Below are 13631 nucleotides of genomic sequence, written 5' to 3' on the forward strand. Positions count from 1 at the left end.
TGGGATAAAAATCGTCACCCAGTTCAGGTATGCTGTGCTGTGGGTCTCCAGTGCATTTTCTCGGGTTCATTATGGTGTCTTTCTCTTGACCTCGTACTGGGTCTACACCCCTGATGGCAGGTGTATCCTTTGGCGACGATGGATGCATGGAGAGGAGGGCCATAGAGAAGCAGACGGAGATACCTGCTAAAGTGAGGCAAGTTGGTGCTTCCTTAACCCAGCCTCCGCGTTGGACTCTGCAACAGCCTAAACCATGTTCCATTCAGTTTGCCCCGCTCACCGCTCCTCTGCCTCAGGAACGCAGCCCGGACTTTAGAGGAAGTGTGGGGTGGAAGGAAGTGGGCATAGAAGGGTGCAGGGCTCTTGAAGTGAAGAGCCATAACGTCTTTGTCACCGAAGCCTGCCTCAGGAGCTTTCAGGGAGTTCCTTTTGTTTATTTGGCTTTAATTTATGGCCCTTTGGTTAATTTCTCTAGTGGTTGCTTATGCCCTCTCTGCGCACCCCCCCTCCCCCCCGCCCATCAGAGATAGAGCTTAACTATCCACGAAAAGATCCAGACAGGTCTCCGCCTCCGTCCTGGTGCCCGAGTTTGTGGCTGGCCTTTTTTGGGCCACGCCAGGCAGGCCGCGGAGATCCCATGCTCGTCGTGGTGCGCGCGCGGCTCAGGTTGGGGCCACGCCGCTCCGCAGCCAGGCCTCAACCACGGTTCAAGGGCGAAGTCCGTGTCTCTTCCAGCTCCCCTCTTGCAAAGCCTGGGAGCCCAGAGTTATCCCGCAATCGGCGGGCTGGGAGGCCCCGGCCCGGACTCGCGTCCGGCGCAGCCGAGGTTCCCCAGCGCCCCCTACAGCCGCGCGTGGGGTGAGACGGCGCAGGGTCCTGTGCCTCCGCACCACGCCCGGGACCCCACCCAGAGGCTCCCCGGGACTGCGCGAGCACCCGCAGCTCCTGGCCGCAGAAGCGGGGCGTGGGCCCGGCGGGTGTGCTGCATCCCAGATCAATCTCGATTGCTCCGCCCGCCGCGGCCCTACTTCCCCTCCCTTCCCCTGTCCCTCCCTCCTTCCCTCCCTGCCTCCTTCCCTCTCGCCCGCCGGCGCCGGACACGCTGCACTTCTCTTGGGGCGCTTTTCCCCTTGGCCGACCGTCTCATCCCGCGCAACTTTGGGACCGTGGCCGTTTGGTGTTGAATGTTCTCCTCCGAGAGCGCATGGCTGGGGAAGCGAGGTGCGGGCTCAATCCCCGAGGGGCCGCCGTCTGGGAGGCGGTGCTGCTGCTGCTGTGCCTGGGGGTCCCGACCGGGTTCCCCTACAACGTGGACACCGAGAGCGCGCTGCTCTACCAGGGCCCCCCCAACACCCTGTTCGGCTATTCGGTGGTGCTGCACAGCCACGGGGCGAACCGATGGTGAGTGGAGTGGAACCGGGCGCTTTGGGCATCTGAGAGCCGCGAGGGAGCGGCGCCTCAGGGATCCCCTGCCCAGTTCAAACTTTACTTCCTCTGGAGGAGCCAGAAGGGGTGCGCTGCGACGGCCAGCCTGCTGGATCTGCTCGGGAAGCTAACTGATCTCGGGGTGGCACGCCTGGGGTGCGCTCTGGTGTAAGGCTCTGGAGCTGCGAGTTGGGGGTGGCGGGCTGGGTGTGCGAGGTGGTGGGCGGAGGAGGAGGAGGTTTGGGGGAGCGGCCCGGCTGCCAGCTGCGAGCCTGTGGAGACCAGGAGTTCAGTAGGCAGCTCAGCTCACGTCTGCGCGCACGTGCACATTTCTCGCTTTAGGCTCATAGTGGGGGCGCCCACGGCCAGTTGGCTTGCCAACGCTTCAGTGGTCAATCCCGGCGCGATTTACAGATGCAAGATCGGAAAGAATCCAGACCTGAATTGCGAACAGCTCCAGCTGGGTGAGTTGGGTCTGGGACCAGGGGGGAACTAGCACAAGTCCTGGAAAAACTCATTGTTGCCTATTCTAGTTTAAAATGAATGATTTTCACTCTTAACTCCAAACCATCTAACCTTGTTAAAACAAAAGTGACTCCCTTCGTCCTGTCAACGTTTTTCTCCCTTTTGCTTATGACAATGATGATTGCAGTACCCTGGCAAAACTATGGAGAGGAAAGTTTCTTAGGATACATTCTCTCCACCTCTCCCTCTCTCCGCCTTATGTAAAACACATTTTAAAGTCTCTCAGCACATTAAAGACGGGATCCAGCTAGGCCATCACTTAAGCATTTTATTTCCATCTTTGAACTATCAGGCTTGTTAAAGAACAGGCTAAGGGGCCCAATCAGGAATAGCAGTTGGAATTGATCCCATATCCTGTCATTGAGCTTAAGGACTTTCTAAAAAAGAAAATGTTACAGTTTTATTTAGAATATGAAATATAAAAGAAGAGCACAAGGAAAAATTGGCATCTACATTGTTACTATAATTAAAATGAGGGCTAAAGTACAATTGTTAATTTTTCTCTCCCAAAACTCTCATGTTAAATGGATACCTCTATTTGAAGTCATTTCTTAAGGTCTCTTCTTAGCTAGGTGACAACTTGAAAAAGTGTATTTTGATGGGGGAGAGGAGAAAGTTCACATTTCAAAGCCAAAAGCAACGTTGTTTTGCACAGATAACATGGGGAAAGAAAGGGGAACTAATATTAATTTAGACCTATCTTGTTCTAAACACTGTTAGACACTGCTATATATGTTGCTCCCCCCCCAACACACACACACAAAGCACCACTGGGTCATGGTTGGCATTGTTCCTACTTTACACATCAGGACTCTGTGACTCAGAGGGTTGCAAGTACTTTTTCTGAAGTTACTCAGCTAATGAGGGAATGATGGGACCTCAAGTCAGTCAAGTCAGCTTGGTTCCAAAGTCCAAGCCCTCTCCTTTCCTTTGTGCATCTTCAGTACAAATAAAATTAAATGAAGAGTCCAATATGTTGTCTGCCGAGCTGATACATCCTCTGCAAATGGTGAATAAAAGGTTACAACTGGTACTTTTTTCATATTTATCTTTGCTATAAATAGACCTTTGGGATAGGCTACAGCAACTTTTTTTTTTATATTTTATTTATTTATTTGTCAGAGAGAATGAGAGAGTGAGAGAGGCAGGCAGAGGGAGAAGCAGGTTCCCTGCTGAGCAAGGAGCCGGATATATGGGACTCAATCCCAGGACCCTGGGATCATGACCTGAGCCAAAGGCAAATGCTTAACCAACTGAGCCACCCAGGCATCCCTAGTCTACAGCATCTTTAACCCCTTTTTCTTTTTATAGTAGTCTTTGCTTTTTCTCCAGCTGGGAAGCTGGTTTCCCTCATTTGGAGTGAATTCAAAGAGAGTATGCGCATAACTCAAGAGAGCATAAAAGTCTAGCAGTTGTCTGTAGCGTGTAGCCTCTCATTAAGTATCTTCCATCCCAAAAGGCAGACTAGGAAGGCATGACGTTCATAGACCTATCCGTTTGGAACAATTCTGCAAAGCATGATTTTCATGAAAGAGTTGTAGGATGAAGAATTAGGGAGTGGAGGAGACAAACTCGACTGCCAGAGGATCTTGACAGAGTCTCGGCAAGGAAGAGTTTCATTTCTGTTGTCCTCTCAGTTTCCTGATCCATGGCATTGTAACTCCTGGTATTTAACACCTACTTCCTGTCTGGAAGGGCACTGAATTTATTTCTAGATGGCTGCGTTTAACTGGAAAGATCATGTCATAATATCACACACAATTTGAGATAAGAACGCCTGTCAAAATGGAAGGAAAACCTAACTTCTGGGGCACGTGGAGCGTACGGATTGACTATAAACCTATCCTCAGAGAAATATGCACGTGGTTGATGTGCCAGAAATGGGAATTAAGTGAAGATTTATTGGATGGATAAGTGAATAAAGGCAAAGTGAAAGTTTGATTGCCATCAACCTGATTGATGAATAAGAGAATTAATTAGAAATGATAAGCCAAAAGACATTTTTAAGTTTCACAGTTTTAGTCAACAAAAAAAGGTGTTGACTGAGATAAAAGGCAAAAAGGAAGACAAGTTTTCTGGTCAATCAGTCGGTTGAAACACTCCTAGCTGTGGTAATAGCTTGGAATATTTGCAAAAGAATTGACTGAAGTTGTTTCTCATGTAACATTTTAAACAATATATCTTCTATTCCTTCAATAAACAAGTTATGTGTTTCTATTCAGAACAAACTCAGAAGTAACCTGAAGCTGTAAAATAAGGGATTGGGGAAGAAGTCTAGAAAGGAAACACTAAAAACAATAAATTGGTAGTGAAAGACATTTAAGGATTATCGGGTTTGTGGACTATGTACTGTTTTCTGTAGAAAAGCTTCAAGAAAAAAATATGTAACCACAGACACGTACAGTATTCTAATTCTATAGATTATGAGAATGGCTTTAGTTATCCTGTCTCAAATGGGGGTAACTATACTGTATAGAAAATGCTTAGCTGGATACCTGACATATAACAGATATTTGAAAATTATTAGTTTATTTCTTTTTATCCCTGTGTTCTACTTAAAACTATATCTGTATGTTATCTGCTGTAGTCAGGTTGAGGTTAATAAATAGGAACAATTAAGAAACTAAACAGAAAGTTAAGTGTATAAAGTAAGAGGTAACAGTTGAGATGAAACATGGTAAAAAATATTTTCTTGTTGACCCAACCACAAAAACCTTATAGTAGTAACTAAATATTCAGCTATGATGGCCATGTCAGTACGGTGTTTTCTTTCATTTGGAATGACTTAACCTGCTATCAGGGAGATGAAGTTGGAAGATCTCTTAAAATAGTGCCCATCTCCTAGTTAAATACTATCCACATGGACTGGTCTTTAGGTCTCAGTTAGAATTCCACCTCAAACTTTGACTCAGATGGACTCCTCCTCTTGAAAGAGGAGACCAGTACCCTCCCATTACGTGCCACCATCCCTGGATAATGTTGTCACACACTGTGGTATATTCACTGAGGCCATAATCAGAAGTGAGCAGCAGATGCCCATTTATCTAGAATGTTCAGGGTATAAGGTGTTGAGAGTAAGATACCCCTTTTAGTGAAGAGAATTGACTTTAGAAGAGGTGCTTTTTGTCCTGCATGCAAACAGGCTGCCTCCACCTCCTTGCCTGCCTGAGAAGTGTCCTCTCCACTCAGTTCTTTGGTACTTCCCTCTCTGAACCAAAGGAAGGTGGTTTCCCCATCAGGAAGGTCTGAGCCCAGTCTTGTTCCCAAACACATTGTATCTGAGGAGGCCATAGTGATTTCACATGTCCAGTTGCTTTTCCACTCAGGCAGTCTGTATCCTTGCTGAAGCTTTTTTAAAGGAAACTTTGATCCCACATGGTTGCTAAATTAAGGTATTACAAATAATGACTCCATTGCTATATGGAATCATAGACTTTCCATGGATTACCGATATTCAAAGCATTAGAACATAATAAAATACATAAATGATTATAAAATTATACTAAAAAGATTGTCTTTATTTGGTTATTCAGAAGACATTCCAGATCTTTTATTACTTTGGAGTCACCACTAATAGCGTTATATGCATGCTACACACACACATGCACACACACATACACACACGCACATACACACACACACACACACACATCTGGGTAATAGAGTCTAAAGTTACATAGTTACACTTCCCAGTATGGTAACCAGTAGCCACATGTGGCTCTTGAGCACATGAAATATAGCTAGTTTGAGTGAGAGGTGCTGTAATGTAAATTAAATGATGGATTTCAAAGACTTAGTGCAAAAAACAGGATATAAAACATCTCCTTAATTTTTTAGATATTTATTATATGTCAAAATAAATATTTTAAAATTAATATTGATTACATATTTAAATGATAATATTTTGGATGTGCTAGGTTAAAGTATATTTTTAAAATTATTTTTATTTCATTTGCTTTTTTAATGTGACTACTATAAAATTAAACAGTTCATATGTGGCTTGTATTATACTTTCTATTGGACAGCACTGCTCTAGAGAGATAGAATTCCCCTGCATGAGAAAACACTAACTTTTTAACAGGTGTTTCCCAAGTGTCTGTGCATAAATGAATAGGACTTTCACTTTTCTTTTCCAGACCAAATGCTGCCTAATTACTAGACTTTTAAGGTTCTTGCTTGTGCTTCTCTTTTCTTTACCGGAAAGAACAATGATCCATCATGAGTTGATCATCATCATTCCCCTTCAGATTTCTTTCTAGAATTATATCACCCTAGCCAACCTCCGGGGTTATATTACACAGCCTATATGGAAGAGGTTAATTAGCATTGCATCGTTAAACTAATGATTACCTCATTCTCGCTTCTGCCTGATTTGCAGGAATTATTAGCTTAACATTAAAAGGCAAACCTCACACTGTTGAAACTTCAAAAATGTTCTTGATAACTGTTCTTTTTCATTTGCAATACTCTTTAAACTGTACCTTATGAAGCTGAGACTGATACCGACTGGTCATTTTGAAAAATTGCCCCTGAACGTAGGTTCTAATTATGCAGAAAATCAAGACAGAGAGCTTCATTAATAAACTATCATGTTAAGAGAATTAAGTTTCCTGATTTCCAGCAATTTCCCAAACTCCATCTCTAAAAGAATGGCTTCCACCTAATTTGAGAGCTGAGATTTTCTAAATGCATTTCATTTTTGCCTTAAGTTTACCTGGTCACTGAGTAATATTCCCACTGACTACATATATCTCCCCTAGGCGACAGTTCTAGAGCCAGATAGTCAATCCATTGTACGTGTGGGTCATTCATTCATTCATTCATTTACTGAGGGGTGCCAAAGGGCCAGAACTTGGACGTAGGAAAGAAACATGGTCCTTGCACCGAGGAAGCTTACAGTCTATAGGATAGATTATTATAGGAAAGTATGGTGAGAAGGTCTAATCTAATTAGGAAAATACAGTGATGACTTCCTGGGGGATTGATACTCAAGTGGAGAACTGAATAAAAATCAGAAGTTAGCTAGAGGAGGAGGTTTATGGGACAGGATGCCATACAGAGCAAACATTGTATGTAAAGACCCTGGTCTTTGAGAGCATGGCATCTTTGAAATGAAAGAAGAATGCATACAATTGGACTGTGGAGTGTGAAGTGGATGGTAAGTGGGAGAGTTAAACAAGGATTATTTTTGTACAACTTGGTGATCTCTGGTTATTTCCCATAGGTAATTAAAGCTGGGGAGTGACATGATCAGATTTGTGTTTTAGATACTTCTGGTTGCAGGGGAGTGAATGCTTTGGAGTAAATGAGTCAAGGCAGAAGGGAGTGAAAGATTTTGTTATAATTTAGGCTACATGTGATAAGTGCTTGTACTAAGACAGTGGCAGCAAGAATGGAGCAAAACAGTTATTCTACAGTTACTTAGAAGACAGACTCAACAGGACTTGGTAATTATTAAACAAGAGAGAGAGATGAAAGAGAAGAAGGGTTCAAAGATGTTACCCAAGGCTGTGACTTGGATGGATGATGGTGCTGTCCACAGAAGACATGGAAATAAATATCTAGTAATCAGTTGGATGTATGGGTCTGGTGGGCAGGAGGGATCTGCTGTGGCAGTTTGCGGAGTTGACTGCAATTGACAGAGATGGTAATCGAAGCCATGGGAGTTAATGAGTTTAACTTGGAAGCTCTCTAGGTTTTCAGAGGGTTCAGGATAGATCCCAGAGGATTCCTACTATTTGAGAAGTGGCTAGAATAGTATTGCTCAACTCTGGCTGCAAGTTAGATTCTCCTGCAGAGCTTTAAGAATACCAGTGCTCAGGGGATGCGCGGGTGGCTCAGTCAGTTAAGCGTCTGCCTCCGGCTGAGGTCATGATCCTGGGGTCCTGGGATCAAGCCCTGCATTGGGTTCCCTGCTCCGTGGGGGGACTGCTCTTCCCCCTCTCCCACTGCCCCCCACAAGCTCTCTCTCTCACACACTCTCTCTTTTAAATAAATAAATAAAATCTTAAAAAAATAATACCTGTGCTCATCCTAAGTAAATAAAATCTCTCTGCAAGTGGATCTAGGTAGGTGTGTCATTGTGATTTATAGTACGAAATACAGTTTGATCTTATTCGCTGTTTCTGGTACAGAGCTCCTAAAACTCTTGGAATTTTCTAAGTGAAGAGAGCTACAAAGGTGTCTTTTGTGAGTGAGGTGGCTTTTGGAGACCACGTAAGGATGGGGGCTGGTTACCAGTGGAGCCAAACATGTGATTGGAGGGTTGAGACTTTCCATCTCACCCCCTAACCTCCAGGATGGAGAGAGGGGCTGGATGTGGAATTAATCACAAATGGCCAATGATTTCATCAGTCATGTGTCTATGTAAAGAAGCTGCTATAAAAACCCAAAAGGACAGGGCTGGGAGAGTTTCTGGGTTGGTGAACACATGAAGATTCAGGGAAGAGTGGAGTGCTCAGAGAAAGTGCAAGCTCCGTAGCCTTTCCTCATGCCTTGCCCTGTGCATCTCTCCCTTCTGGTTGTTCCTGAGTTATATCCTTTTATAATAAATTAGTAATCTAGGAAGGAAAATGCCTCTCTGAATTCTGTGAGATGCTCTCACAAATTAATCAAACCCAGGGATGGGGTAGTTGGAACTTCTGATAGCCAGTTGGTTAGAAGTATAGGTGACAACCTGGACTTTTGATTGGCATCTGAAATGTGTTTGTGTATGTGTGTATGTGTATTGGGGATGGGACAGTTTGTAGGACTAAGTCCCTAACCTGTGGGATCTGATGCTATCACCAGATAGTGTCAGAATTGAGTTGAATTGTAAGGCACCCAGCCAGTGTCAGAGAATTGCTTGTTGGTGTGGAAGCCACCACCCCCCCAACCCACACATACACACAATGGAATTGAATAGAGAACTCTTAGTAAGGCATTAGGGTTTCCTAGATGATACCAATATTTCCCCAGATGATACCAATATTCATCCATGGTTGAGAACGACTGGAGAAGAAAAGAGGAGCCTGAAAAAAGTACTGAGGAGAAGCTAAAGAGGTAGCAAGGAGGTCTGGTCAGTGTGGCATTATGGAAGTCAAAGGATGAGAGATCTTGGGAAGAGGTGAGTGGTTGGCAGTATCAAAAGTTGCCAAGAGGTCAAGCAAGGTGTAAGAACTTAGTACAGTTCACGAGTAACCTTAGTAAGACCCGTTTTAGTGGCGAAGCCAGACTGCAGAGGGGTGAGGAGAAGTGAGGAGTAAGAAAATACTGGTAGCAAGTGTCAACAACTCTTTTATCTGGGTTCTTCCCTCATTAATTAAATACATTTTATTGGTTACTTACGCTAGGTAGTAGGAATAGAAAGTTGAGTAAGACATGGCTGAAGCCCTCAAAGAAATCACTCTAGATGACAAGGGAGACAGGTAAACGTTAGATCATTAATGATGAGAGTATGTATTAAATGTGTTGATAGACACAGTGGGGAGAAGAAATTGTTTGAATGATGAGAGGTTTCCTGGAAGAGCAGACACCTGAGTAGTTGAGCTTGTTCTGGCCAGTTTTGATGAGCAGATAGTAAAAGCTCAATAAATGTGAAATGGTTGGATACATTTCTCAGATTTGGGTAATTCCTCTGCTATACACTTCAGCATCATTTCCAAAAGTCTGGGCCAGCCTTGGGTTCCAGAGATTCTGCGTGCTCATACCAGGCAATCTAAACAATAATACCCACTCCTGGGACAAGAAGCTTGGAACTCACCATCTTTAAAAACTGGGATTTTTTTTTTTAATGTTAAGACAGCTGGAAACATCAAATTAGAACATGGAAGTGGGCTTACAAGTGTTAGGTAATGCGGTGTGTTTGTTCTGATGCCCCCCCAAATTTAAAAAAAATGGGGGGAATCTTTTTCATATAAATTATTTGAAATTCTGTAATTCACAATAAATATGTTCAGAAATAGTAAGCATGTAAACTTAGTCATCAGATCTCTTTTATAGGAAATACTGTGTGAAATGGATTAGGCATGTCCTTTCAAAATTACACCCTATGTTGAAGACTCTTCCACTGTATACCCTATGTTTGTGAAATCTTTCTACCTCTATGTCACCTGATCCCATTCTTGTCTTGTGAAAGTTTTTAGTATTCTTTAGAAGGTCATTATTTTGTCTGCAAATCATTGTCTAACATCTTATCCCATCCTTTAAACTTTGGACAGAAACATGTCCTCTGACATCTGTAACTCCTCATCTCGATCTGAGCCTATATTGAATAATGCCATGGAGTTCCTGACTGACTTTTATTGCTCTCACTTACTTCATACCTCGCATCTTCCTGACCTCCTCCATCCTACCTTGTAAATTCCCAAACCAAGCACAGTGCTTCAATATTGGCCACCTACCGTTAAGTGAGAGCAGGTTTCCCTAGAGGTTTTTTTTTTTTTCCCAGTTTACATTTTTGTATTGTTCTTGTTTCAAAGACACTCAAAATGGTATCCATCTATTAGTGATAGTTTTTCAAATGAATCCATAAATCCAAGAGCTTAACTGAAAACCATGGAAATAGAGAATTTTCTTTCCTTGTTTTCTAATGTTGGAAATTAGTGTTAAAAGAGTAGGTTATTATATAATAGGTATAGGTTTATGAATAATTTCAATATTTGGATTCCTTCCCTGCCTCACAGGGAAATAATAACCATTGTGATGTAGTATAAGGTGGTGGTTGACAATGTCTACCTGCATCCTTCCTTCCCCGCTTATTAGAGGTGTAACTTTGGGCAAGATGCTTAACCTCCCTTTGTTTCAGCTTCTCCATCTGTACAGTTTGGATTTTGATAATAATATGTGCTCATAGGATGTAATGAAAATTAAATGAATTAATATATATGCTTACATGGGATTAAAAGTATGCTTGGATACATAGGAAGCATGTAATAAATATTAGTTATTATTGTTAAGACAATGGTGCCCTCTTTAAATTATGCTCACCAAATGTATCAGTTGTGGTACACCTTTCTGCTGTAGTTAGTGAAAAGACTTGTTTAGGTTTCTTGTAGGAATTTGAAGAAGGTGGGGCCTAATGTCCCTGGAGGAAAATCTGAACCTAGAATTAAGCTCACAAGTGACCTGGTTTTCTAGGATTTTGAGGTCTAGTGATGACTCAGGATCAGCCCTGATTTATAAAATTGCAGCCCTAAAACTTGGCTCTTCTCCTTGGGGACATCTACCTCTATGTTGAACTCTTTCTGAATACAGTAAAGTAAAATAAATAAAATAAAATGTATAAAGTAAAAAAGGGATCTTAAAATGAAACAGAGGACTGAAATCACTGGCTTTTTCAGGCCTATGGTTCTGTGAGCTCTTTCTCACCCTACACTGAGCATGATTATTAACCATTATCAGATTTGGACTAGGAAGCCTGAGAATATGACATGTAAATACATGGCTTTCCAGAAAGAAAATACTTTGAGACTGGTTTCTAATTTTGATGTTTATTTTGATCTTTGAGTCTTTTGTGCTTATTTTGATATCTCGACTCCAGACAAGCTGGAGGAAACGGTCTTGGAAGTTCAGTATTCTCACGTCCCATGTCTTCTCCAAAACGTGGCATTTTACTTTTCGTGAACTAAAATTATTGTTATTGCTGTTGAATTCATAAACGTCACTTTTATCTTTTAGAAATATCACCACCGTGTTTTACTAGGTATGTGGGAAAAGTACATAGTTTAATATAGTGAACGAAATGGATTTAATAGTAATCAGAATTTGATAAGAAAAACAAGAAGGGTCCACTTGGCTGAAAGAGCTGAAGGTCCGCTGACTAAATCTCGCAGCGCTGTGAGCGCCCTCTGCTGGTGCAGTCTAAATCAACGCAAAGTAGGGAGGCCGCAGAGCAGAAGCATTTCCCATTTAATGAACACCTACTAGGTGCCAGGAAGTCTTTTAGGCACAAGGGCAAATTTTCTATGATCCTCATAATCCTGCAGTGGTCGATCTTATAATCTTCATAGTTGAATTGAATTCACTTTTAATCCCATATGTTTCTCTAATATTCTGAATTTAGGTAGGGGAAGGAATTGTGCAATTATTTATACTCAGTAATTATTGCTTCTGCAAATAAAGATATCCTGAATAAATGACTCTTTATCGAACATAGAACAGTGCTCATCCGTGTCTCAGGATTATTTAAGAAAAATTTGAAATATGTAGGACTCATCTTTCAATGGAAAAGAACTTCAACTTTAAAAAAAAAAGGAATTGGTGGAGGAAGGGCTCTCACTCTTTTTCTGAAACTTTAAATTTTGTCATGTTTTTGAAAGATCAGATAACTGTGTGTGTTGTTTTAGTAGCTAGAAAGTCAGACTGAGAGCCCCAGTCAAATGTCTGAGCCGATGGGGAAGCCACAGGCAGATAAATCAAACGTCATTGCATCCAAAAGTCCCATGCTCCCTTACCCACAAAGTGTTTCACTCAAGCTGTCAGCAAGTTGTAGGAAGAAGGACTTGGAGTCTGATCTTTCCCCTGGGCTTTCCTCAGTGGAAATGCCAAAATACCGAGAACCGATCTAAATTGAGGAAAAGGGCAGGGCACGTATAAGTACGTGACATCTTTCTTGAGCACTAGAAAGTTGACTGAACAGTCTATGGGCAGATCTGTGATATTTTACACATTTTAAGGTGAAACAAAAGATTTAGAAAGTGAAATGGATTTCAGTTCATTCATACCTCTGAAATATTTGTAGAGTTCTATTGTATACGCCATAGAGTAGTGGGAAGTAACAGAGATCTTTGATTTCTGACAAGTTTTGATTTTTTTATTCTAACCTTTTATCAGCCCCCTGGATTCAAGGAAGTTACTTTACTTCCTTCAGATTCCGTTTTCTCCTGTGTAAAATGAGGCTGATAATAGCCCCCTGCTGCTGCTGCGAAAATTACAAGAGTTAAATATGAATGATGAGGCCTGGCAGTGATGGGCCACAGATACTTTGCGGAGGAGAATATATGACATGCCATATGTGCAGTTTAATCATATTTAGCTTAATTCTTAAAATAATAATAATGTCAACATCGACGAACATTTGCCTGCTTCCTCTGCTAGGCTCTGGCCCAAGCACTCCACGGGCCTCTCATTTACTCCTCACGATCCTCACGGAAACCCTCTGACGTAGGCATCTCCCGCGGGCCCCAGCTGAGTCTCTCTCTTCAATTGTCCTACTCCCAGATCACATTCTGTAAAGAACTTCAAATCTGCAAATGTTGTTTCCCTTCAGACCATCTGTTACTATCTTAAAACTGAAAGGGATAATAGTTTGGAGAAGTAGAGACAAATAGTAGTGAAGGAAGAAGACCTCTCCAAGCTTAAATCCCTGAGAGTTTGGTGAAAATTTCGCTGACATATCCTCCTAAAGGATTTTTGTGATGGTCAGTGTATTACAGAATCCCCTCCCTGAGCAGATACGTATTTTGTTCCTGCCTGTTGTACGTAACGTCCCGTTCTGTGCTGTGGGAGTGCTACCGTCAACGAAAGAGGCCATCTGCCCTCATGGAGGTGACATTCAAGAGTGAATATCTAGTCTTCCGTAGTCTCTGTCATATGTTGGCACTCGGAGCGATGACACCAAAACTGGTGATGCGAATAACAACAAAAAAGGGATGGAGAAGAATGGACCTAATTGGCTTTGTACTGACAGCCTTTATATTCAT

The 13631-nt window shown here is 42.4% G+C and overlaps 1 protein-coding gene across 2 annotated transcripts in view; it reads left to right on the forward strand.

Annotated features, from left to right (window-relative positions):
* Positions 1-1065: 1065 nt before the first annotated feature.
* ITGA4 (integrin subunit alpha 4) overlaps positions 1066-13631 on the forward strand; it is a 78251-nt gene continuing 65685 nt past the window's right edge. For both annotated transcript variants that reach the window (XM_027589573.1, XM_027589574.1), the window contains exons 1-2: positions 1066-1401; positions 1768-1889. In XM_027589573.1, coding sequence (XP_027445374.1) covers positions 1205-1401; positions 1768-1889 — 319 coding nt within the window. In that variant the 5' untranslated portion in view covers positions 1066-1204. The remainder of the gene's footprint in view (positions 1402-1767; positions 1890-13631) is intronic.

This window comes from Zalophus californianus, chromosome 3, assembly GCF_009762305.2.
Source record: "Zalophus californianus isolate mZalCal1 chromosome 3, mZalCal1.pri.v2, whole genome shotgun sequence".
NCBI classification, from domain to species: domain Eukaryota; kingdom Metazoa; phylum Chordata; class Mammalia; order Carnivora; family Otariidae; genus Zalophus; species Zalophus californianus.